Here is a 25,307-nt window from a genome sequence, read left to right as displayed (position 1 = left end):
AACTGAAGAAAACATCATGACTATGGTGTGCCCTAGGTAGTACCTGACACAGGGCCGACTCTTCGCAGGGGAAGGTACTCCCTCCCCCTGCAAATGGTGCACCAGAAGGAAGGCTGTCCACCCCGAGAATTACATTCACTCAGCACCTTGTCAGGCCAGTGAGCCACCCTTTCCCTCACACTTGTGCTGTAGCTTTTGCATATTAGCTTGTTTCCTGTGTGTAGTAGGTGTGAAAACTCAGGCAGGTTGGATTCAGGGCCGGGCCATGGGGTCTGCCTCAGAAGAAGGTCTATATACTGGTTCATACACACACACACACACACACACACACATGCATCTCCCTATCCAAACTACGACAGTATGTATGTGTGCATGTATGTTCAGAGGCAAGGAAATGTATGTGTGCATGTATGTTCAGAGGCAAGGAGCCCTAGTGGCACAACAGTGAAGCACTCAGCTACTAACTAGAGGATTATCGGTTTGAACCCACCTAGTGGGGCTGTGGGAGAAAGACCCGGCAATCTATTTCTGTAAAGATGACAGCCAAGAAGACCCTATGGCAGTTCTACTCTGTCACATGAGTTTGCTGTGTGTCAGAATCAACCGGACGGCGCCCAACAATATGCTCAGAGGCAGGGATGACCCATACATCACATGCTGGACCATACAGACCCAAACACGCACTCCCAAGTGCTTACACGCTGACCCACACTCCCCTTCTCCCCGCCCAACACATGCTACACCTGTTTCTCTTTCCAGCTGCCCATTTATCTGTCCATCCTCCGTCTTCTCCCCACCCCTGAGGAGAGAAACCCCTGAGGAGAGAAAGAATTAAAGGGGCTGATGAGAAAACACAAAATATAATATGATTATGACATAAATAAGAACTGGGAGAGAAAGATGAGACAAAGATAAAACAAGGATTAAAAAAAAAAAAAGGATAGAAACACAAAATGGATCAATATGAGGTTAAAATGTAAAATGTTAGCCTTAAAGTCTTATGTGCATGACAACTTTGCTCTTTGCTTCCTAGTAACCAATGCAAGGAAGAAAACATATCCAGATTTAAAATAAATATATATTATACACATATACAGAGAGAGAGAGAGAGAAAAAAAACCTAAGATTATTAGTGGGTACATGGGTAGGAGGGAGGGGGAAAGGGGAGGCTTTTGTTTGCAGGGCGTTGAGTTTATGCTAATGGTGGTGGAATATTTTGGAAAAGGATAGCAATGATGGGGCACAACATGAAACATGTCATCAATGTCCCTGAGCTGTTAATGAGGGTGTTCTTGTGTTGGCGAATGTCTTGTGTATGTTTTCACCACAATAAAAGGAGAAAAATAATACATCTATTCAGGATGAGCCCAATTACCCTGGTTTCGATACCTATGAAGTCTCTTCCTCACGGAGGACACTTGGAAGTCGTGCACAACTTGGGAGTGGAGCCGCTGGGAGCTGTGGTGCTGCACAATGCAAGCTGATGGTTTTAAGGACAAGGTCAATTCAATGAAAGCACTTCTGACGGGAGTTGGGTGGAGTGGGGGCAGATGAGTCCAAGATACATTCCAGGGATGTAGCCTCTACCAACCAACCCCAGCGTTAGGTTTGAAGTATCTGAGGCTGTTCTTCGAAAGTCTGTTCTGAAGAACAGGAGCTCCATGAGGGGCCTGGGAAGAAAAGTGTTCTAGGAGCAAATCCACATGGCTTCAGCTACAATCTTGGCCCCATGTTAATTCACAGTCAGCGTTAGCTCGCAAAAGCTCCGGAAGTCTCCCCAAGAAAAGCCTGTGTTTAGCCAGTGTTCCCCAAACTTCCTTGGTCCTAGAGCCCTTTTTTCCCTCTATCATCTATCCCACGGCCCACACCTCTTAAGACAAATGATCGCCTCTCTTGACAGATTTTTTTGTGTTGGTAGTGGTTTTGTTGTTTTTTTTTGTTTTTCAAATACAAAACTAGCACACAGCTGTTTTCAAAAATGCAAACATCACAGAGTGTATCACAAGGCAGATATGAGGCCCCTGTACAGCTTCTGAAGACCAGCGGTTACAGGCCTAGGCTCACACGCAAGCAGACAGAGGTTCATCTCACAGGCCCACCACATATTAGTCTGTTGTGAGACCTCACCAACAAAGACAAATCCCTTTACCCCCTTGTGGCCTCAGTTTTTATGTCCGTAGAATAGGTATAATATAATAATAGGACTTACCTCACCAGGATTATTGTGAGAATTATATGATATCATGATACTTATATCATAAAGGCTTAGCACAATTGTGGTTTTTAAAAATTCCCTCTATATACATATTTAAATGCAAACAGGCTTATATGCTGCATTCTGTTCTGCAACTTGCTTGCCATGTTATATCTGGGACGTCTTTTCATGTCAGCACATGGACATCTACCTCATCCCTTTAATGATTTTCGCTAAACATTAGCTTGGTAGATGGGTAATGGTGATGAATTTGAGATACTACTTCCTGGCAAGTAGAACTGTCTTTCATTGCCAGTGTTGTGAGTCACAGACATTACCGATCAACAAGGTGATAATAGGTCTTATGGTCTTCTGTGAAATGGAGTGACCCTTCCTGAGGGGCACCCACCTCTGTCACAGAGGGCAGGGCCAAGTAGATGGGCACCCTTCTTTCCGAGCACTAGCCCAGAGCCTGACACATAAGAGGTATCCAGAATTTTTTTTCCCCCCACAATTTCAGTTTTCTTACAGGAAAATGAATACAAATGAAGAGGCACTGGGAGGGTTCTCATGGTGGAGTGTCCATGTCCTAAAGGACTCACTACCTTCCCACATATGTCAATGTCTTTCACCAACCAGGAAGCCCCTAGAGCTTCTGTGTCCAGAGTCTTTACTGGAACCTCTTTACATAAGGAGCTCTGGTGGCGCAATGCCTAAGGCATTTGACTGCTAGCCAGAAGGTTGGCAGTTCAAATCCACCAGCCACTCTGCAGAAGGAAGATGGGACAATCTACTTCTGTAAAGATTTATCACCTCAGAAACCTGATGGGGGTCAACTCGATGGCAGTGGGTAAATTTACTTAGACTTGATTGACTGAACTCAAATTTCAGCTCCCCACACCTGAAGTCAGGCTGATCTCAAGAGTTGCTTATTAGCATAAACTCTCAGATGTATAGATGTCAAAGGCACTTAAATCACTGGGGCAATTCCGAGGTTTTAGTGGTTATCTCTAAGGAACTAAATTCTTTTGGGGAAAGTTATCTGTAAACCCCTTAGAAGAATCTAAGTTTTCAAAAGTTTTCCTAAGAGTTTTATAATTCCTTCCCCAAACTGAAGGGATCCAGCCTAGTTTTATTTATTTTTTTATTGTGATAAATATAAATGTAACACAATATTTGCATGTCTACAATCTTCACAACTCAGTGACATCCACTAAATTTTTGTCAGTAACTAGCCAACTTAGAAAGCTGTCTCCTCTAACCCACTGACAGAGGCCTCAGCCCAAAGCGCTCTCTCACAGTGAGGTGTTTCTCAAAATGCAGCCTGTACGTCACTGATATGTGTGAGGCGATTTTAAGAGGAAATGGATGAAAGTTGAAAACTGTTAGTTTACGTATTATATTATGTTTGTTTTAATGTGTGCGAGCTTGTGTGTGATCCTATTTGTGGCTGGTGATGATGGTTTCCATCTATGATAGTAAAGTTTCCTTTCTACGTAAATATATTAAAGGTGAAAAGGTGTTCCATGGAGGAGGCAAACATCATGAAAGAAAATGAAAATGCTTAATCATTTTAATCTGGAAAATATTTAAGCCTGGTGTATTAGTTTCCTTAGTAAAGTAGGGGGTCAGTGGAAAAGAGGAAGACTGGTAGTTAAGGTTGTGTGTCAACTTGGCTGGGCCGTGGTTTTGAGTGGCTGGGCAACTGGATGAAGTTATCCCCCATAATGAGATTGGAATTAACTTCATGGAGGAATCTGCTGTGAGCAGCTGATTAGTTGTCTTCAGGGTGCAGCCTGCTTCCAGTATATATGAGGACATTTTGAGGAAGGTCTCTAGCTTTTTGGCACATCTGGATCCTGCATTTGGCCAAGTCACCAGTAGCCTGCTGTGTTGCCTGCCGATTTTGGGATTACTCCTGGACTGGAACTAGTGGCTGGCTGTGTTGTCTGCTAATCTTTGGACTGTGCTATTTTACTTCTTGATTTTGGGTTCGTCAGCCTCCGCAGCCAGAAGCTGTGTCAGTCAGAAAAAGCCTCCAGTTCCAGTAAGCCTGGAACAGGAGGCAAAACTGAAGCCCAAGGTTGAGGGGCCTTCACCCAACCCCTGGAGCCAGCTCTCTGAATTTGGACTTACAGCCTCCTAAACTGTAAGATAATAAATTCTGGTTTGTTAAGGCCATCCACTTGTGGTATTCCTATTTTAGCAGCACTGGAGAACCAAGACAGAGACCCTCAATGAAATGGGTTGACACCGTGGCTGCAACAATGAGCTCAAACATAACAGTGATGGTGAGGATGGTGCAGGACGAAGCATCGCTTCATTCTATTATATACAAGGTCACTATGAGTCAGAGCCGACTCAATGGCAAAGGCATCTAAGCACAACAAATTATTTTCCTAGGGCTATTGTAACAAAATACCACAAACTGGTGGTTTGTAAGAACAGAAATTTATTGTCTCAGTTTTGCAGGCCAGAAATCGGGGCATTGGCTGTGTTGGCTTTGGAAAGTTCTGAGGAAGAACCTTTTCCACACCCTCTCTTCTAGCTTCTGGTAGCAGCCTGTGATCCTTGGTGTTCCAATTTACGCCTGTTGTGGTGTTTTTCATGGCTATCTTTTCTGTGTCCATCTGCATTTCCTTTTTATAAGGACACCACTCATACTCCAGCACGACCTCATGTTATCTTAACTTGTTGCATATTCAAAGACCCTGTTTCCAAACTGAGGCATTGGTGGTTCAGGGGCAGAACTCTCCCCACCTCCCACTCCCACGTGGGAGCCCCAAGTTCAATTGCAGCCAATACATGTCAAAAGCTGACACCACCTCTCTGTCAGTGGAGGCTTAGGAGTTGCTATGGTGCTGAACACATTTCAGTGGAGCTTCCAGACTAAGACAGACTAAGAGGAAAGGCCTGGCAACTTACTTTTGAAGATCAGCCAATGAAAAGCATATGGACCACAAGGGTCTTGATCCCCAACCCATCATGGGGTTGGGGTTGCCATGAGCCCGGAATGGATTCCATGGCAGCTAACAATGACAGCACCATTTCCAAACAAAGTCCCATTCCTAGGAACTGGGGGTTAAGAGTTCAGCATATATATATTTTTAATGACATTAATCTTTTTATTTTTTCATAGCATATCATACCATGTCATGTTCTTTTTTTTTCTTTTTCTTTTTTTATATTTTTAAAAAATTGTGATTTGGCTGAAAGTTTACAGAGCAAATTTATTTTCCATACAGCAATTCAAACACATTTTGTTTTCTGACATTGATTGCAATCCCCACAATGTAACAGCTCTCTTCTCACTTCCTCCCTGCGGTTACCATTTCCCTGTGACCTTCTTTCCTAAACATTCCTGACCTCTGAGCTGTCTCCCTGTGGAAATACTGCCCTTCTGATCTCCCATGGTTGATTGTTCTAAAGGTGTACCTACCTGGTAATTGTTCACCTATATGCCTGTCTGTTGATTGGCTGGAAGTCATGGGAGTGAGTTCAATTACAGACCTGAAAGGTGACTAGGGGCATAGTCTTGGAGGTTTCACCAGTGTCTACCAGCCTAGTAAACCTGGTCTTTTTTATGATTTTGAGTTTTGTTTCCTATTTTTCTTCTGCTCTATCCAGGATCTGCACTGATGCCTTTCCAAGTGGTTGACAGTGGTAGCCAGACAACATCTAGTTCTTCTGGTTAGCATACATTTTTTTGAGGGACATAATTCAATTCATAACAGCTGGTATAATGCAATGCTTGCCCTAGCCTCAAATAACAACCATTTTCATTTATTGAATCTTTACCACGTGCTAAGGGATCATGGTGGTGCAGTTGAGTGATCGGCCGCTAACTGAAAGGTCGGAGGTTCAAACCCTCCAGCCAGTCTATGAGAGAAAGATGAAGCAGTCTGCTTCCATAAAGATGTATAGCCTTGGAAATCCCATGAGGGCAGTACTCCTACCCTATAGGTCACTATGACTCAGAATCAACTCAACGGCAACAGGTTACTATATGTACTAAACACCACATGGGATATTTTTTAACTATTACCTCATATAATGCTTACAATAGCCCTAGATGCAAGTCCTACTTTTATTCCCATTTTGCAGATGAAGTAACTGAAGGAGGCTCAGAGGGGTTTAGGGATCTGTACAATGGTTCCTGCCAGCGAGTGACTGGGGAATCTTGGGATTATACTTGGGTCACTATGACACAGATGTGGTGTGTGGGTCTCCATGACCTTTAGACTCCCAGAAACTTCAGCTTACATGCTATCAGTAAGGCTCTATCCTGATAAGGCCTCTGAGGCAAAATGCACACAGAGGTACCCAAGAGAGGAAATTCACTGAAAGGAGTTACTAGGCACGTACAAGTTTACTGGTTGGGGTCTGCTACCAAAAATTCCAGCTTTAGCTTAGAATAATTTCTCTGTAGCTCATCTTCTTTTAAAAATTATGGTAAACATATATGTAACAAAGCATTTGCCATGTGAATATTATTTTCCATGTACAATTCAATGAGTTCAACCATCACCACTAGCCCTCTCCAAATTTTTCCTTCCGCCTTAACAGAAGTAGAGCCCTTTTTAATGGCAATAATTAACTGAATCAATTCTATTTTCAAGTCACTCCCAGTTTATGATAATAAATTCATCTTGTTTCTATGTTGTTGTTGTTGTTATGTGCCATCGAGTCGGCTCTGACTCATAGCGACCCCTCCTTGGGTTGCCAAGGCAGTATCACTATGGAAGTAGATTGCCAAACCTTTTATGTTAGACTTCTGTTATCTGTGGCAAGAGATCACAAAGTTAATTCAAAAGTGATATTATATCAAAAGGGGGCAGTAGTGGTTCAGTGGTAGTTCTGTGGTGGAATTCTTGATCTTCCATGCCAGAACCATGGGTTCAATTCCTGGCCAGGGCACCCCCACACTTCATAGTGTGTTGCTATCGTGCTGAACAGGTTTTGGTGGAGCTTCCAGACTAAGATGGACTAGGAAGAAGGGGCTGGTGATCTACTTCCCAAAATCAGCCAAGGAAAACCTGATGAAGCACAACAGTCCAATCCCATCTCACCATGAGTCAGGGGTTGACTTGACACCAATTGAAAACAATTATATTGAAAAGGAACTCTCTGTTTATCCATTAGAAATAATTTACCATGCCTGCCAACCCCAATTCTCAGTATTATGATGGAGTTCTGTATGGACATCCACAGCTAAGATTCTTCATTGAACAGATGCAACTTTGCCAATAACCCAATCCTGGCCAGAGACAAAGGGTGCAATATGTTTTAAATGATTCCTGATAGATTTTGCTACAAGGTGGCCCCTAGTACAAGGATCTAGAGTGGAATAATCAGCTTTTGCTCGACGTAAAACACTGGCCTAGAAACCCAGGCAAGAAACTGGCACAATTTCAGGTGGAATGTTCAATAAATGAATAGGTCTACAGTATGAGAGCTCTGGTAGCATAGTGCCTAAGGCACTTGACTGCTAACCAGAAGGCTGGCAGTTCAAACCCACCAGCCACTCCTCAGAAGGAAGATGGGGCAATCTATTTCCGTAGTGATACCGCCTCAGAAACCCAAGGAGGGGTCTCTATGAATCGGGTCTGATTCGACAGCACATAATAACAACAATTGAGAGAAGGAAAGTATTGCCCTTTGTTCTTTTCTTTTCTTTTCTTTAAATGGTCTGATAGAGCCTGGTGAAACCCCCAAGACTATCACCCCTAGTTACCATTCAGGTCTGGAACTGAACTCACTCCCATGGCTTCCAGACAAACAATAGACAGGCATATAGGGTGAACATTTATACCAGGTAGACATACTCTTTAGAAGACTCATTGGTGAGAGAACAAAAGGCCAGTGTTTGCACAGGGAGATAGTTCAGGGGCCAGGAATGCACAGGAAAGAAGGACACAGAGAAGAGGTCACTGCAGGGAGGAAGTAAGAAGAGTATTGCAGTCAATGTCATGAAACAAAATGTGTATGAACTGCTGTAATGAAAATGAATTTGTTCTGTAAACTTTCATACAAATCACAATAAAAATTTTAAAAAATAATTTAAAAATTAAAATTAAAGTTAAACAATTTAAAAAAAGCGGGGGGGGGGGGGGACAAAACACATTCTGAGCCCAGCCAGATAAGATACTATTAGTGGAGTTGATACAAGTGAAATGAGTCGTCAAGAATCAGAACTCATCATATTATGATTCCTAAACAGCACTGGGATCAGAAAACCTAGTCCGGAAGGTTTCCACAGCTGGGATTTTTATCAATTATATACAATATATATAAGGAGCCCTGGTGTCACAAAGGGAGCTCTGGTGGCGTAGTGCCCAAGGCGTTTGACTGCTAACCAGAAGGCTGGCAGTTCAAACCTTCCAGCCACTCCTAGGAAGGAAGATTGGGCAATCTACTCCTGTAGTGATGTTGTTGTTGTTATGTGCCATCGAGTCGGCCCCAACTTATAGCGACCCCTCCTTGGGTTGCCAAGGCAGTATTACTACGGAAGTGGATTGCCCAACCTTCCTTCTCATGAGTGGCTGGTGGGTTTGAACCGCCAGCCTTCCGGTTAGCAGTTAAGTGCCTTAGGCACTATGCTACCAGAGCTCCTTCTGCAGTAATACCGCCTCAGAAACCCAAGGAGGGGTCGCTATAAGTTGCAATTGACGGCAGTGCGTTTGGTTTGGTTTTGGTTAAACGCTGAGCTGCTAATGGAAAGGTTGATGATTCAAATCTACCCCCTTGCACCGCAGGAAAGAGACCTGGCAATCAGCTCATGTAGAGACTGCAGCCAAGAAAATCCCACAGGGCAGTTCTACTCTGTCACATGGGGTCACTATAAGTCAAATTTGATTTGACAGCATCTAACAACAACATTGGGAGCTCTGGTAGCATAGTGCCTAAGGCATTTGACTGCTAACCAGAAGGCTGGCGGCTCAAACCCACCAGCCACTCCTCGGAAGGCAGGTTGGGCAATCCACTTCCATAGTGATACTGCCTCGGCAACTCAAGGAGGGGTTGCTATGAGTCGGGTCTGACTCGACAGCACATAACAACAACAACAACAACAACATACACAGGATGAGCAGGGTGATTGAGTGTGTTGAGCAGGTTGGGAATTGTGTTGAAAGGCAAGAAGGGGAGGGAGAAAATTGAAATCTAACCCTCACTCCACTTTCTAGTTTACAAGCCCAGGGAGTGGTGACATTTTATAGTTTGCACAAAGCGCAACCTTGAATGCGTAGGCAACCTTGAGTTTGACCGAGAGCATTATAGCCCCAGTCAGAGGTGATACGAACCCATTTCAAACCAAACCAATTCTGACTCCTACCAACCTTATAAAACAGTGTAGAAATGCCCCCATAGGGTTTCCCAGCCTGTAAATCTTTACAGAAGCAGACAGCCACGTCTTTCTCCCTCAGAGGTGATAACAGAATTTATAAAATTTAACCTTGGATTCCTGAGTTGGAAGAGAACGTCCTGTTTTATTCACCCTACAATCTACCCTCTTTGTTGGCTCTAACTTTGATTTTCTTTTTCACTGACCTGGTTTTATAAACCTGGGTAAATAATTTGGGCTATCCATCAGTCTTTGTCAAACTAAGACCAGGAGGGTGGAACCCATATTCTGAATAACCAGATGTATACATGTATTACTTGGGGATAAACGCAACCACTGTTGTGGAGTCGGACCTGACTCATAGTGACCCCTCTTTGGGTTTCTGAGGCAGTATCACTACAGAAGTAGATTGCCCAACCTTCCTTTCGAGAAGTGGCTGGTGGGTTTGAACTGCCAGCCTTCTGGTTAGCAGTCAAGTGCCTTGGGCACTAAGCTACCAGAGTTCTCTACTTGGGGATGCTCACAAGCTGTAAATACTCTCATTCTGTTATATGTCCATCTGCACACAGATTCATACAAAAACATTAGCATGACACTCACTAAATCTTATACCTCCATAAGCACAGACTTACCTACACCAAGTCAGGTCAATGTACACCCAGAAACATGCATTCTAAGTAGAAGGAGAAACTGTCTTGGAGAGAAAGTTTAATAGCACAACGATCAAGTGTTTGATGATGAGTGGACCTCATTCCGCAGTACCTGTCCCCCCACCCAATGATTTTCTGCATGACCTCCAGGATTCCTCCCCACTTTCTCCATGATTCCTGCCCTGTATCTGCTTTCTTGATGATCTCTCAGGATCCCCTACCTTCTTTAGATCTCCCAAGGAGTGTAGAGCACAGGAGAGTACATTCATAAAGGATGTGGGGGCTGATTTGAGTTTTGCCTCTGCCGAGACCCCTTAGTGTGCTAGTGGGAAAATCACTTAACTTGTCTGTTCCCCTAGCTTCTCCATCTTTAAAACCCAACCCAACCCACTGCCATTGAGTCAATTCTGACTCATAGCAACCCCCATAGGGTATCCAAGGCTGTCAATCTTTACAGAAGCCAACTGCCTTATCGCTCTCCCATGGAGTGACTGGTGTGCTTGAACTGTCAAGCTTTGGGGTTAGCAGCCCAAGCCTTAATCATAGTGCCACCAAGTTTTTTGGTTAGTAGCCCAATGCCTTAACTACAGTGCCACCAGAGCGCCTTTAAACAAGGTTGGTGAATTACATCAGTGCTTCCCAAACTCTTCCTTACCAAGGACTCCTTTGCTACCTTCCACTCCCCCATGGATCTCATGATTTTAAAGTTTTCCCTAATAAAATACCTCCTTGAGGCACTAGTTTTCTTTTCTTCTTCAGAATTTAATCAGAGGCTTAATTAAATATGCAATGAGGGAACAATAACTAGTAATAGTACAAGTTCCCTGTAGATTTTTGAAATACAGTATTAGAAGACCCTAAAGGTATCCACCACTATTTTGTTCTGGGAGCATGCAAACTCTAGGTTGGGAACCACCAGCCAAAATAACCTCTGACGAAGGAAAATTTCAGGAGTGCCATGTGTGATGGTTGAACAATATGAAGGACGTAGTTAGGTCACTGAACTAACGATACACGTGAAGACTGATAAAATGGCAAATGTTTTGTTACATATGTATTACCACAAAACAAGTTACCTAGAAAAAAAATAATTTATGGTATGGTCAAATTCTGGGGTCTCACGGTTGCTGCGGACCCTTCACTCTAATGCTCATACATTGTAGAGGGTAAGATTTTCTCCCAGCAATTGTAGGGCTCCTGGAACACAAAACAAGCCACGGAGAAAACAGTACGGGTCAGAGTTACAGAATTCCTCTTGGTTGAATTTGACACAGACTGACTTTATCTTACTCTCCTTCGGGGTGTGAGGTCCTTTCTGGTGGGCCCAGATCCCATCCAGGCTCTAGGTCCTGTCTGCAAGCTCTGTTGGACCACAGCTGAAGGCCTTTGGCTCTTTTTCCCTTCCTACCTGATTCCAGGCTGGACCAGGTACTAGACAGATTCCAGCCTTTGATTCACAACCTGGATTCCTTCTGCCCCTTCTAGTGGTCTTTCCTCACTGCTGCTCCCCACAGTCTCCCACAGTTCTTGCTCTTGGCCTAGTTCATCTCCTCCTCTTGACCCCAAACTTTCCCCATTATTCTTCTTGCCCTTTTCCAGAACCTCCCAGAATGTTAAGGCTGGGAGGGATATTTTTAATCTAAGTCCATAACTCATCATGTTCGGATTCCCTCTACCACGTTATTAACCTGTGGCTCTCCAGTATCACAAACCACAGGATGCCACTATCTTACTAGACAACTGAGCTCTTCTTAGGCTGCTTCCAGGTTGCTATCAGTCCTTTCCTAGAGACATTTGCTGCTAATTAATTCCTGGACATAATCAAATGATCAAGTCAGAAAGCCATCTGCAGCCAGACATGGGTGGACTCTGGCCTGACAGGGCTTCTCAAACTTCCCTACCAGTGGGGGGGGGGGAGGGGAGAAGAGTAGATATGTACTCTTTTCTTTCAAATCTCTCTTTATTTTTTTCCCCAAGTCTCTTAATTTGGCTTCAAATCCCATGCCATTTTGCATTTACTCCATAATAGGTCTATGTTTATTTACCTATGTGAATAAAGTCAGGTAACACTGGCTCTCTGGGAAGATGCCCACGCATGACATCTGGTACCTGTGGGGGTTATGATTATGTCAGTTTAAGAAACATGATCGTAAAGCGAGGAGGATTACTTATCAGTCCTGTTCCCCTTCCCTACAAAGCAGGGGTTAGTAGGACAGAATGGGAGAGTGGGAGATCTTTCTAAGTTCTAAACTAAGATAACATTAAATGGACGCTCATGAGAAGGGACTGATGGTACCCACTGGATAGAGTGGAAAAGTGAGGCTTTGGAATAATTATTTCAGCCAGATCACACACTGTTCACTAGGATTTGAACGTAGGTGTCTCTGACTCCAGGACCTGTGGTCTGATTCTTGCTAACCAGGAACCTTCATTGCTCCCCAGCCTCACCTGCAAAAATGGCCTGGAGGTGGCATCTGACCTCCTCTAACTTCACAAGGGGGAAAGAGGATAAAGATCAACAGCCCAAGGCTGATTCCTATGAGGAGGAGGTCAGATGTGCTTCCACCCTTCAATCTTTTTACCAGTTCGAACACCAATTGTCCCTCCATGGCACTTTCCACTTCTCTGCTGGGTTTGATAATTTGCAGCAAGGGCCACACAGAACTCACAGACAATAATCATAATTAGAAGGTTTATTAGAGAAGTAACAGGTTATAATTCAGGATCAGAAACAACTCAGGATTCAGTTCTTTGATCAGGACAGCCTCTTCTCAGCTGTGCCACAAGCAGTCCTCGTTCTGGTCCTTGGTCTCTCGGCCCTGCCGCCTCTAGGCCTTTCCTTGCTTGGGCAAATATTACAAAGCTCTTTTAGCTCTGCTGGTAACTGCTCAGAGGCACCCCACTCTGCCAGTAAGCCTCCTGCCTGAAGGCACACAGCTTCCTTGCTCTGTGGGTCAGCAAGCCTAGCTCCATAGCTAAGTGCCTAGAGGCACCTCACTCCATCAGCAAGCCTCTTGCTGAAGGCACTCAGCTTCCTTGATCTGTGGGCCGGGAAGTATACTGCACTGTCTCCTGCTAGGTCTCTTGCTGGGTGTGCTACTGCCAATCTCTGCTGCTGCTTCTAGTCGTCTCTTGCTGTCTCTCGCCTTCTAAGCAAAGTGTTACAGCTCACTCTCTCTCTCCTGGATTGAGGAGGTTCGATGCAAAGATCTCCAGTCCATGGACATGCTCTACCCCTGCTCTTCTTTCTTGATGTTAGTGAGGTTCCCCTCTTCCTGTCTCTGGGATAGCTCATTTTAAGCCTAGCAGGATGGCAAAACTGACCAATCCCCATGTTAGGATTCCATACACCTTATTTGCATGGTCCCCTTGGTGAGCCACACATTTGCATAGTCCTACCCAGTCATTTGGTAAGAGTTACAAAAGAAATTCACTGTACCACACCATCTAACCCAGCATGGGCCTTGGCTTATTTATCTAAAACCAGAGGTTAGATCTGGTTGTGTCTAAGACTTTTGTAGATAAATGAATTGGTGCATTAGCCCTTCTCATACCAGCAATTGTTTCTGGGTGCCAGGACATTCAGACAAATAAAGCACAGCTTCTGCCTGTGATGAACGCTGAGTTGGGGGTAGTAGGAGGTGGTGGGATTGACACATAAATCAGTAATTGTTCTGGTTACCTAGTGTCACTCTGACAAGAAATATACCACAAATAAGATGGTCTTAACAAACAGGAGTTTAGTCTCATAATTTGGAGGCTTTAAGTCCACGTTCCAAGTGCCAGGATCTAAGGGCTGGGTGAAAGCCCCTTAACCTTGGGGTCCAGCTCTGCCTCCTGCTTCTGGCCCACTAGAGCTAGAGGCATTTCCTCACTCAGACAGCTGCTGGCTGCTGAGGCTGAGAAGCCCCAAGGTTGACAAATAAAAAGGTACAGTCCTGATGTTACCAAACCACACGACTGGCCATTATCTTAAGTCCATTGTATGTCCCAAGGCCAGCAGAGCATACAGGCTGCTGAGCAATGACACAGCTACATGCAGGGTCCAAGCGTGCCATAGGCTAGAGACCATTCCCAAGGCTTCTCCTTATATACAGGAAGAAGACCATATCCCAAAGGCAGCTACTCAGCTGCTTGTGGTAGATCCCACCATGGAGTTGATTGCCAGTCTCATCATGGGGAATAACTACCACCAGCTGTCCAGCCACTCAACCAGGCCCAGCCAAGTTGACACACAAACATAACTACCACAGTAATCATGGCACCCAGTGCTGAAATGGATGATTGTGGCCTGAATAGAATGTTGTAAGAACCAGGGATGGAAGGGGAGCAAAGATTACTGGGAAGGCTTCATAGATGAGGCCATATTTGAACTGGGCCTTGAAGGTTGAGTTAGAGTTCAGCACATGAAAGAATAAGAGGGGGAATCATATATGCAAAGCTATGGAGTAAGAAAATAGCATTGGGCGGTTAGGAAAGGCAACAGTGGCTCAGACACAGGGTGTGTTTGTGTGTTTGTGTGTGTATGGCAGAATAGACTGGGGAGGTGGATTGGTCTTGATATTAAAAGGTCCTGAATGTCATGGTAAATTAGACACTGTCTGAAGACTAATGCTTTCCATAATGAACTCTGGGGGCCTAGTGCCTAATGCACTTGACTGCTAACCAGAAGGCTGGCAGTTCAAACCCACCAGCCACTCCTCAGAAGGAAGACTGGGCAATCTACTCCCGTAGTGGTATTGCCTCAGAAACCCAAGGAGGGGTCGCTATAAGTCAGATCTGACTCAAAGGCAATGGGTTTGGTTTTTGGTTTTGAAATGCTTTCCATAAGGAGCTCTGGTGGCATAGTGGATAAGGCATTTGGCTGCTAACCAGAAGGTCAGCAGTTCATAACCCACCAGCTGCTCTGCAGAAGGAAGATGGGGTAATCTACTTCAGTAAAGATTTACAACCTTGGAAGTCCAATGGGGGTCGGTATGTGTCGGAATCGACTTGATGACAATGGGTTTAGGATTCCTTGGAAATGTTTTCCGTACAATTCTGAGGAGCAGCCCCAGGGAAGGAGGTACCTCAGGGTCTCCTGAGGGCTTCACAATGAGGCCCATTCTGCTTCAAGCAGAACAACTCCATTTTCAAGTCCTTTTTTTTATGGAATTCTGCCTGATTTCATCTGACCAAAAGGTAATACTCCTAAGACCAAAAAGCTAGGGCCGACAAGGCCACGGCAGGGTTTATACTGGAGAGAGGTAAGACCTTGTTGGAAGAAGCCCTCTGAAGGAGGCTTTGTGTATGGGGAAGGGGGAAGCCCTAATATCTGACCTTTGGGGATAGAGTCTCTTACCCAGCTTCCTAGGCTGGAGAAGGATTGTAATTAAGAGGTGTGGCATGCCCTCTCTGGTAGGGGAGGATCTGATCAAGATATAGATCTCCCCCAGGGCTTGGGTAAGTATGTGTGTATGATCTCTGGGAGTCCCCCAAAATGGGGTACTGGCAGAGGGAGAGGGAGGGGGAGAGGCAGGAAGTGGGCAACTAAACTAAGAAAGGTGCCCTTGGCGGTTTGCCCATCCCAGGTGGGAGGGTGGGGCCTAGGGCCTTATGTGACTTTATTTGTGGCCCTGGGCTCAGTGCAAGCACCAGTTAGGAGTTAGGACCCACCAAGTCCGATTTCCTGTTGCTGGTGAATGGGGGGGGGGGGGCGCTGACAACCTCATGTACTTTTAGAAATTTCCAGGACAAGGCTGCAGGATGTCTGATATTGGGGCACAGGTGTTGGGGGGCGGGAAATACCTTCAACCCCCTTTCCATTTCCCTAGGGATCATGGGCTGTAGCTGCAGCTCAAATCCAGAAGATGACTGGATGGAAAACATCGATGTGTGTGAGCACTGCCATTACCCAATAGTCCCACTGGATGGCAAAGCCAAGGTAAGAGGCCAGACAAGGGACTCGGTGAGGAAATCTTGTAGAGTGCAGGGCCCAGGGACACTCAGGAGAAATTAATAGACCAATACCATGTTGTTGTTGTTGTTATGTGCCATCGATTTGGCCCCAACTCATAGTGACTCCTCCTTGGGTTTCCCAGGCGGTATCACTACAGAAGTAGATTGCCCCGTCTTCCTTCCAAGGAGTGGCTGGTGGGTTTGAACCGCCAGCCTTCTGGTTAGCAATCAAGTGCCTTAGGGATTACGCCACAGAGCTCCTATAGACCCATAACATAGGTCCTTGAAATACCAGAGTTGACTCTCTCCCGTGGTATACAGAGGAGAGGCCCAGAGAGGGGAAGGGACTCTCCTAAAGTCACACAGCAAGTAGTTGACAAAGTAGTGATAAGACTCAGCTTCCTGCTTTCTAACCCTACCTCCATCCCTCACCCCACAGCTGCCCATCAGGAATGGCTCTGAGGTGCGGGACCCACTGGTCACCTACGAGGGCTCTCTCCCACCGGCCTCACCACTGCAAGGTGACCCCAACCAGCAGGGCCTGGAAAATGAAGCCTGTGGACTTTTGTCTATCCTCCATCTCCTGTGCACCCTCTACCCTATACTACACCCCTGCCTCCAGTCCTGTCTCCTACCTCCATGCTCCCAGCCTACCCCAGGTCCGCTCTCCTGACGCACCCTATCTTTGCAGACAACCTGGTTATTGCCCTGTACAGCTATGAGCCCTCTCATGATGGGGACCTGGGCTTCGAGAAGGATGAACAGCTCCGCATCTTGGAGCAGTTGAGTGGCGGGACCTGTGAGGGAAGAGGGGGAGCTTCTGGGCTAAGACTCCCATTTCTGGAGTTACCTGGTACCTCCAATCAAACCCTGCGACCCTGACTGGTTTGGGGCAGGCGCCCTTGGAACAAATGGGAGGCTTTAGAATGCTGAACTGGGGGACGGTAAAGCTGGTGGAACTGAGACTCAAAGGGAGGGGTTCCTGCTGAGTCCAGGGCTGAGCATGCTGCGCTAACCACTGCTTTCGCGCAGGAGTGGCGAGTGGTGGAAAGCGCAGTCTTTAACCACGGGTCAGGAAGGTTTCATCCCTTTCAACTTCGTGGCCAAAGCAAACAGCCTGGAGCCCGAACCGTGAGTGGGGACCCGTCGTGGGGATGGGCGGGAACACATTCAGGGACCCCAGAGCAGGGGAGGGTGCTGGTGAATGTTTGACCGGGATGGAAGAACGGACCTATAGACCGCGGCTTATGCCCTGCCCAGCTGGTTCTTCAAGAACCTGAGCCGCAAGGACGCGGAGCGACGACTGCTGGCGCCGGGGAACACGCACGGTTCCTTCCTGATCCGGGAGAGCGAGAGCACCGCTGGTGAGTGGCTGGAGAGGACTCGGTGGGCGGGGCCTCAGGCTGGGCGGGCCCTCATTGGGTGGGGCCTCAGGCAGTTGAGGACGTAAGCTGAGGTGTGGCGGGACCGTGCTTTCCCCGAGAACGAGAGCACAAGGGTGTGTGGCGGGCTTAGCTTGCAGATGGTGACCCCGCCTTCTTTTGCGTTCGTTCGTTGGTTCATTCATCCATTCATTCAGGATCGTTTTCACTATCGGTCCGGGACTTCGACCAGGACCAGGGAGAAGTGGTGAAACATTACAAGATCCGTAATCTGGACAACGGCGGCTACTATATCTCCCCCCGCATCACTTTCGCTGGCCTACATGAACTGGTCCGCCATTACACCAGTGAGCCCCGCCAGGACTCCCTCAGATGTGCCCCCAGGCCCCTTCACGTGTGCCCTAGCAGCCTGCCCCCCTCAGTGTCTCTCAGGGTTACCGTCCTCCCATTATTCACTGCACTCTTTCATTCATTCCTCCCGGGGGGTGGGGGTGGGGTGAGGTCCTCCTACCCTACAGCCGCAGGTGTCGGGTGACAGCCCCAAAACTCTCTGTCAATCCGTTTCTCCTACACGGGACTCGGTGAGGTGCAGGACCCAAGGCCCACCATATTGACAGCCCTCACACCTCTTCGGTGTCGCCACAGATGCTTCGGATGGGTTGTGCACGCGGTTGAGCCGTCCCTGCCAGACCCAGAAGCCCCAGAAACCGTGGTGGGAGGACGAGTGGGAGGTTCCCAGAGAGACGCTGAAGCTGGTGGAGCGGCTGGGGGCTGGCCAGTTCGGGGAGGTGTGGATGGGTGAGTGAGACTCACATGCCTTCCAGGGATGGGGGTGGTCGTGAGAGCCCCACATCAAGTGACCTGCTCCAGGGCAGCAGTCTGATTCCGAGTGCACCGGGTGCAAGTGGCTCCCCCAACCCCTCCTCCCTCAGGGTACTACAACGGGCACACAAAAGTGGCAGTGAAGAGCCTGAAGCAGGGCAGCATGTCTCCCGACGCCTTCCTGGCAGAGGCCAATCTCATGAAGCGGCTGCAACACCAGAGGCTGGTCCGGCTCTATGCCGTGGTCACCCAGGAGCCCATCTATATCATCACGGAATACATGGAGAACGGTGAGTTCAGGTTGCTCCAGAGTGCTGGAATTAGGCCTTTTCCTCTGGCTCAGCACACAAGTTTCTAGATGACCTTCCTGAACTTTTGAAGATGCATCCTTCAGGTCTTCTGGGGTGTGTCCTCTGAGGGCCAGTCTATGGTGGCAGGTTCTGGAAGAGCATTCACCTCTATCTTCCCTGACTTGCAGTCTAGTTTGCCTTCTTCAAATCCTTATCTTGATCTTAGGATGCTTGATCTTCAGAGAGAATGGGCTTCTAGCTTCATTTCTCTGACTTCCATCATCCCTGAGCCTTGGGAGGGCAAATCTACCTTAACCCATTTCCATGCAATCATTGGAACTCCTAACGAACCTATAGGCAGAGTACAATGGCCCCACAGGTTTCTAAGGCTGTAATCAAGAAGCAGCCCTGGTGGCACAGTGCTTAAGCTCTTGGCTGCTAACCTTAAGGTCAATAGTCTGAACCCAGCAGCTGCTCTACTGGAGAAAGATGTGGCAGCTTCCATAAAGATTTACAGTCTTGGAAACCCTGTGGGGTGATCCTATAGAGTTGCTATGAGTTGGAATCACTCCATGGCAATGGGAATCTTTATGGAAGCAGATGGCCACATCTTTCTCCCACTAAGCAGCTGCTAGCTCCTACTGCTGACTTTTTGGTTAGCAGTTGAGTGACAGACCACTGCACAACCAGGGTTTCTTAAATCTGCCCCAAGGCCTTCTTTTTCACTTCTGGGTGAGTACCTTCCCCCTTTCCCTCCCTTGGAAGAGGCTGTTACAGGAACTGTACTGTTAGGGAACTTGGGAAGGCAGTGACTGAGTTTCTAAGCTACACTTTGGTTTGCTGTGTGACTCAGACCCAGTCCATGTCCCACCTCTGGGCCTCAGTTTTCCCAACGATGTTGTTAGTTGCCATGAAGTTGATTCTGACTCATGGCGATCCCCTATATGAAGCTCCTATCATAATAGCAGAAAGTCTAAATGGGCTCACCCAGAAACAGTATCAAGTGGTCACTGAGGGCTCTAGAGTCTGACTGCCTGGATTAGAATCCTGTCTTCATGATTGTGTGGCCCTAGATAAAATGGTGATAATAATCAAGAGTGCCTTCCTGTTAGGGTCTGTGTGAGGGTGAGAGAGTTAATGCAGAAGAGTAGTCAGACAGTGCCTGCCATCTATCAGCTGCACAATACTTTTATTGTTTTTGTCTCGTTCTGATTTGTTGGGAATACAAGATCTGTCCCTCTTTCAGAAAGAGAAATGAGTTTATTGGCGAACAAGTTCTAAACATGGCAAATAGGTTCTATCATATGCGCCAACTTTAATTATTGGTAGTTGCTTGGAGAGTTGGGTTGAAAAGGATTCTGAGGCTCACTGGAAGTGAGTACTGTGATTAGCAACATCTGTCACAGATATAGTGGAGGAACGACAGCATATATTTTCTGCCTCTGGGTGAGCCCTTTGTCTGTAGTGACTAATCTAGTGTTAGTGGGGACACTTACGTATACCATCATCCTTATATAGGGTTTTAATCTTTTGGGAGGTGCCAGTGGTCACAAGCTTCATCCTAGCAATTTTCATCATGTTCTTCTTCCAGCCACCCTCCACCACTACTAGACATGCCCCTCAGGCCCCCAGGCCTCTTTTTCTATATACCGTTCAATCCTGTCAGTGCACGTTCATTGTGGCTTACCCTGGGCTGGGCACTGGATGAGTGAGCATGGTTTCTGCTGTCAGGGAAACCTGTTATATAGTAATGGGCATTGGGAAGACAAAGTTGATGCCACAGGAAAGTTCCAGCATGTCACAAGCATGCAGAAGATGATGCAGTTTTTTATGCCTGCCAGGATTAGAGTGGCCTCCTAGAAGGGCATTCTAGCTGGACCATGAAAGAAAACTGGAATTTTAGCAGGTGGAGATGGGTCAGAGACTTTAATATGAAAGCCCAGTGGTCTGAAGATGAAAAATATCATCAGTGTCCCTGAGCTGTAATGGTGGTGAATGTCTTGGTGTGTATGTTTTCACCATAATAAAAGTCAAAACAAAACAAAACAAAAAACCAATGGAGCACAGTTCTACTCTGACACATATGGGGTTGTCATGAGTCTTTAAAAAAAAAAAAAGCCCAGTGCTCTGTGTGCGAAGAATCTCAAACTTGTCTAGGGGGAGTGGAGTGGAGTGGAGTGAAGAGGCAGGGGTGGTGGAGGAGAAGAAACTACAAATGTGGACCATGTAGGACTTTGGATCCTGGCTGAGGGTTTTGGGCTTTACCCCACTGGTGATAAGAAGTCTATAAGATGCCCCATGCCAGCCTTCCAGAAAAGACCTTCACATATCATGGGCATCCTCATCCTGAGTACACAATCCTCCATTCTCACCCCCCACCTTCCTTTCCACGTGTCAGACCATGCTTCTAGACTCCCAGTTGGGGAAAAGGACTGATTGCCTCCCCGTCAGGTGTCTTGGGTGGGTTCTGTGAGAATATCTCTCCTCCCTCTGGCCCCTCTGCTCACTACTCATCTTTCTGCCCACAGGGAGTCTGGTGGATTTCCTTAAGACCTCCTCAGGCATCAAGCTGACCATCAACAAACTCTTGGACATGGCAGCCCAGGTAGGGAGGCTAGGGAATGGCTGGGCATGGGCACTGGCCAGTGTGTGAGAATGTCTAGCCCAGGACTGCTGACCTGCATGTGGCTTGCAGATCGCCGAGGGCATGGCGTTCATCGAGGAGCAGAATTATATCCACCGTGACCTGCGGGCAGCCAACATCCTGGTATCTGACACCCTGAGCTGTAAGATAGCAGACTTTGGCCTAGCACGCCTCATCGAGGACAACGAGTACACAGCCAGGGAGGGTAGGTGTGGGATCTGAGAGAGGTCTGTGGCCTGGCAGGTTCTGCTCAAGCACATCCAGGTAACCTCACTCTGCCTCCCGCCAGGAGCCAAGTTTCCCATTAAATGGACAGCACCAGAAGCCATTAACTATGGAACATTCACCATCAAATCGGATGTGTGGTCTTTTGGGATCCTGCTGACAGAGATTGTCACCCACGGCCGTATCCCTTACCCAGGTCAGGACCAAGGGCAGGAACTGGAGGGGGTGATGGGGAAGGCAGCAACCCATGTCTTTCCACTCTCCTCTTCCCAGGCTCAGAGTCTGAAACTTTCTAGCTGCTTCTTCCTTTTCTCAGGGGTGTGACTCCAGCATCCCTAAACAGCTGCTACATCTCCCAGAGCTGTCTTCCATCTCTGTCTCTGGATCTCTCCTCCTTCAATAACTCCAGCTCTTTTCTTTTGTTCTTATACAGCAGCCTGTTATGGTAGTAGATCTGGCCTGGGGGACAAAAGATCTGCCTTTTATTACCAGATCTACCACTGATGCTAACTTTCTCGTTGACTTTGAACTTATACTTCCTTCTTTCCTACTCCGTGCTGACTACTTACTGTTCTAAGTGCTTTATCTCTGTGAGGTATAATTGCAGAGTTGTTCTGAAACTTCAGTGAGATTGGAATAATGCCTGGCCCACAATAAGCAGTCAAGAGTGTTAGGTTTATTAGCAATCCTTACGACATGACGTTGGGCAAGTCACTTCACTTCTCTGAGCGTGTTTTCTCATATGAAAAGAGAAACTATCTGTGAAAGAGCCTGACTCAGAAACCCAAACCAGTTGCTGTTGAGTTGACTTTGATTCATGGTGACCCCATGTGTGTCAGGGTAGAACTGTGCTCCATAGGGTTTTCAGTGACTGATTTTCCAGAAGTAGGTCACTAGGCCTTGCTTCTAAGTCATCCCTGTGTGGACTCAACCTCCAACTTTTGGTTAGCAGCCAAGCACGTTAACCATTTCTACCACCCAGGGACTCCTGACTCATAGTAGGTGCTCACTAAATACTGTCTTCTCTTCCCTCTGAAGCTTTCCATCTAAAAAGGGAGAAACAAACCAACCCATTGCCACTGAGTCACCTCTGACTCATAGTTACTCTATAGGTCAGAGAAAAACTGCCCCACAGGGTTCCCACGGCTGTAATCTTTATGGAAGCAGGCTGCCACATCTTTTTCCCGTGGAGAGGCTGGTAGGTTCAAACTGCTGACATTTTGGTTAGCAGCCAAGCACTTAATCACTGTGCCACCAGGAAGAGAGAGAGAGAGACATGTAAACCACTAATTCTCACCCTCTATCACTCACCCTTCCCTTTATCTTCTGGACAAAGCTCTTCACCCCTTAATTCAGCCAAGACAAAGGTGGATTTTTTTTTTAAAGGAACTTGCTAGGAAGCTCTGGGGAAAGGAAATGGAACACCCAGACAGTAGTAGGGAGGTTGCAAAACATAGTGGTCACATGTGCAGAAACTTCTGACATCCCCAGAGCAATGAACAAAACTTTCTTCCTAGGAAGATAAGGGCACCTTAGCATCAGGTGAGAGGCCCAAAGGCCTTTCTTGTCCTGGACTTGTCAACCGTCACAGAGTCCATAGCTGGTTTAGGGCTGTAGCCACAGTCATCCCACCCAGAGCTTTTTCTGCTACTCCACTGTGCCATGAAGGCTAATCCATAGAGAATCTCTCTCTGCGAGGAAAAAAGGCAGTGACACATGATGATAAATGGCAACTGGCAAGTGGCTTCAGGGTCAGCTGACCTTGATGAACTTGCATGTGCTCCAGCAGATGGTTGCCATCAAGACATGTTGTTGTTGTTATGTGCCGTCGAGTCAAACCCGACTCATAGCGAGCCCTCCTTGGGTTTCCAAGGCAGTATCACTACGGAAGTAGGATTGCCCAACCTTCCTTCCGAGGAGTGGCTGGTGGGTTTGAACCACCAGCCTTCTGGTTAGCAGGCAAGTGTCTTAGCCACTATGCTACCAGAGCTCCTTGGGGGCCCAAAAAACAGACCTGGTTTTCAAGAGAAGCCAAAACTCAGAGTTTTAGAAAAATATACCCATTTCGATGTAGGAGATCCTGCATAAAAAGGGAGAACAATGTGGTACAAAACTCAAAATCATTTGGAGGCAAAAAAAAAAGAAGATGGGGACCAGGTTTGCTGGTCCAATAGAGCCTGGTGTAACCACTGAGACTATGGCCCCTAGCTGCCCTTCAGGTCTGGAATTGAACCCACAACTGTGGTTTCCAACCAACCAAAGTACAGGCATGTGAGTTAAACATTTACCTCAAGTAGACACACGCCCTGGAGAGAACAATCATGGGAGAAGGAAGGGCTGCTTATGCACAGGGAGATAGCTCAGGGTGCAGAAGAGTATGAAGGGATGGACACTGGGAGGAGGTAACTATGGGGAGGAAGTGGGAGGGGAGCTGCTGCATTGTAAATTTTGGTCAATGACATGAGACAAAGTATATGTGAACTGCTGTATGAAAAGTGAATTTACTCTGTAAATCTTCACCCAAATCCTAAAAAAAAAATACACCCATTTCTAAATACTGCTGATTGATTCAAATAGTTTAAAAACACTATGGGCCAAACCAATTTATGTGTGTGGGCTATATTTGGGCTGGGTTTGCCTCCTGGCCACCAGTTTACAACCTTGAGTCTAGCTAAGGGCATTTGGTTCCCTGGCCTATGTCTTCCAGTGTCCTGACTCTAGAATGTGAGGGACCCACAGTCAGAGGCCTCCCAGGGGCAGGGCCTTGAGAACCAGGGATTGTTATTGACCAGGGTCTAGTACCAAGCTTTGCAGGTTTGAAACTTTTATTTCACCAGGGCCATAGAAGGGTTTAGTCTTTGGTGACTGCCTATCACAGACTGCAGGAGAAACTGGAGGCCAACTGGGTAATTGAGAACCCTAGGCTGTGTTTTTGCTATGACCATGCAGATCTCCACAGCAGCACCTCTCAAGGTCTGCATGTTAGAAGCCTGCTAGAGGAGGGGCCGGGACCAGCACAAAGGGAGGGAATTGGCCCACCCTCTATTTGATCTGGGTCACAGAGGGGCCTGGTGAACTTTCTCTGCCCTATGTAGGGTCTGCTTTGCTGGAGCGCAGGACCCATCTGGCTTACTGATACAGCATCTCATGTCCCTGGTCTCAGCTCGAGAAACTCACCATTGTCCTATTTTGCCCAGAGTCCTAACCACTGCATCCTTCTCCACAAAATAATAATAATTCTAGCTACCCTTTCTGGAACATCTCCTATCCAGGCCCAGCACTTGGTGCTTCATGTGTATTACCTCATTCAATCCTGATGTAACAACCTTGTGAGCTAGGAACTACAATTTATTCCATTTTCCACCATGAGGAAACAGAGGCTGAAAGAGATGAGGTAGCTTGCTCAAGGTCATATAGCTATCATGTATGGGTTACTGAGTGCCACTCCAAGTCACATAACTGACATTTCAGATTGGTGCTCACGCCATGTCAGTTGTTAAATATTCTGAATGTTATCCCTGCCCCTGGGTTTCCAAAGCCTGGAACCTTGATGTTGTTTCTCCCTTCAACCTCCAGGGATGACCAATCCCGAGGTAATTCAGAACCTGGAGCGAGGCTACCGCATGGTGAGACCTGACAACTGTCCCGGGGAGCTGTACGACCTCATGATGCTGTGCTGGAAGGAGCGTCCAGAGGATCGGCCCACCTTTGACTACCTGCGCAGTGTGCTGGAGGACTTCTTCACAGCCACGGAGGGCCAGTACCAGCCCCAACCTTGAGGGGCCTAGTGGCCCTGGGGCCTGGAGCCCCCACACACACAT

At 46.9% G+C, this 25,307-nt stretch overlaps 1 protein-coding gene across 1 annotated transcript; it reads left to right on the top strand.

Moving 5' to 3' along the window:
* The first annotated feature begins 15,989 nt into the window (after positions 1-15,989).
* Positions 15,990-25,265, top strand: LCK (LCK proto-oncogene, Src family tyrosine kinase). Its single transcript, XM_007950446.2, has 12 exons — positions 15,990-16,109; positions 16,563-16,644; positions 16,815-16,905; positions 17,156-17,254; positions 17,384-17,487; positions 17,703-17,852; positions 18,151-18,303; positions 18,438-18,617; positions 21,146-21,222; positions 21,313-21,466; positions 21,551-21,682; positions 25,063-25,265. Exons 1-12 carry the CDS (start codon positions 16,005-16,007, stop codon positions 25,263-25,265), a joined length of 1,530 nt encoding a protein of 509 aa, XP_007948637.1. The 5' UTR covers positions 15,990-16,004.
* Positions 25,266-25,307: the final 42 nt, after the last annotated feature.

This window comes from Orycteropus afer, unplaced genomic scaffold, assembly GCF_000298275.1.
Source record: "Orycteropus afer afer isolate SDZICR_OR568_19922 unplaced genomic scaffold, OryAfe1.0 scaffold00272, whole genome shotgun sequence".
In the NCBI taxonomy this organism is placed as follows: domain Eukaryota; kingdom Metazoa; phylum Chordata; class Mammalia; order Tubulidentata; family Orycteropodidae; genus Orycteropus; species Orycteropus afer.
This window is presented reverse-complemented; position numbering and strand designations above follow the sequence as displayed.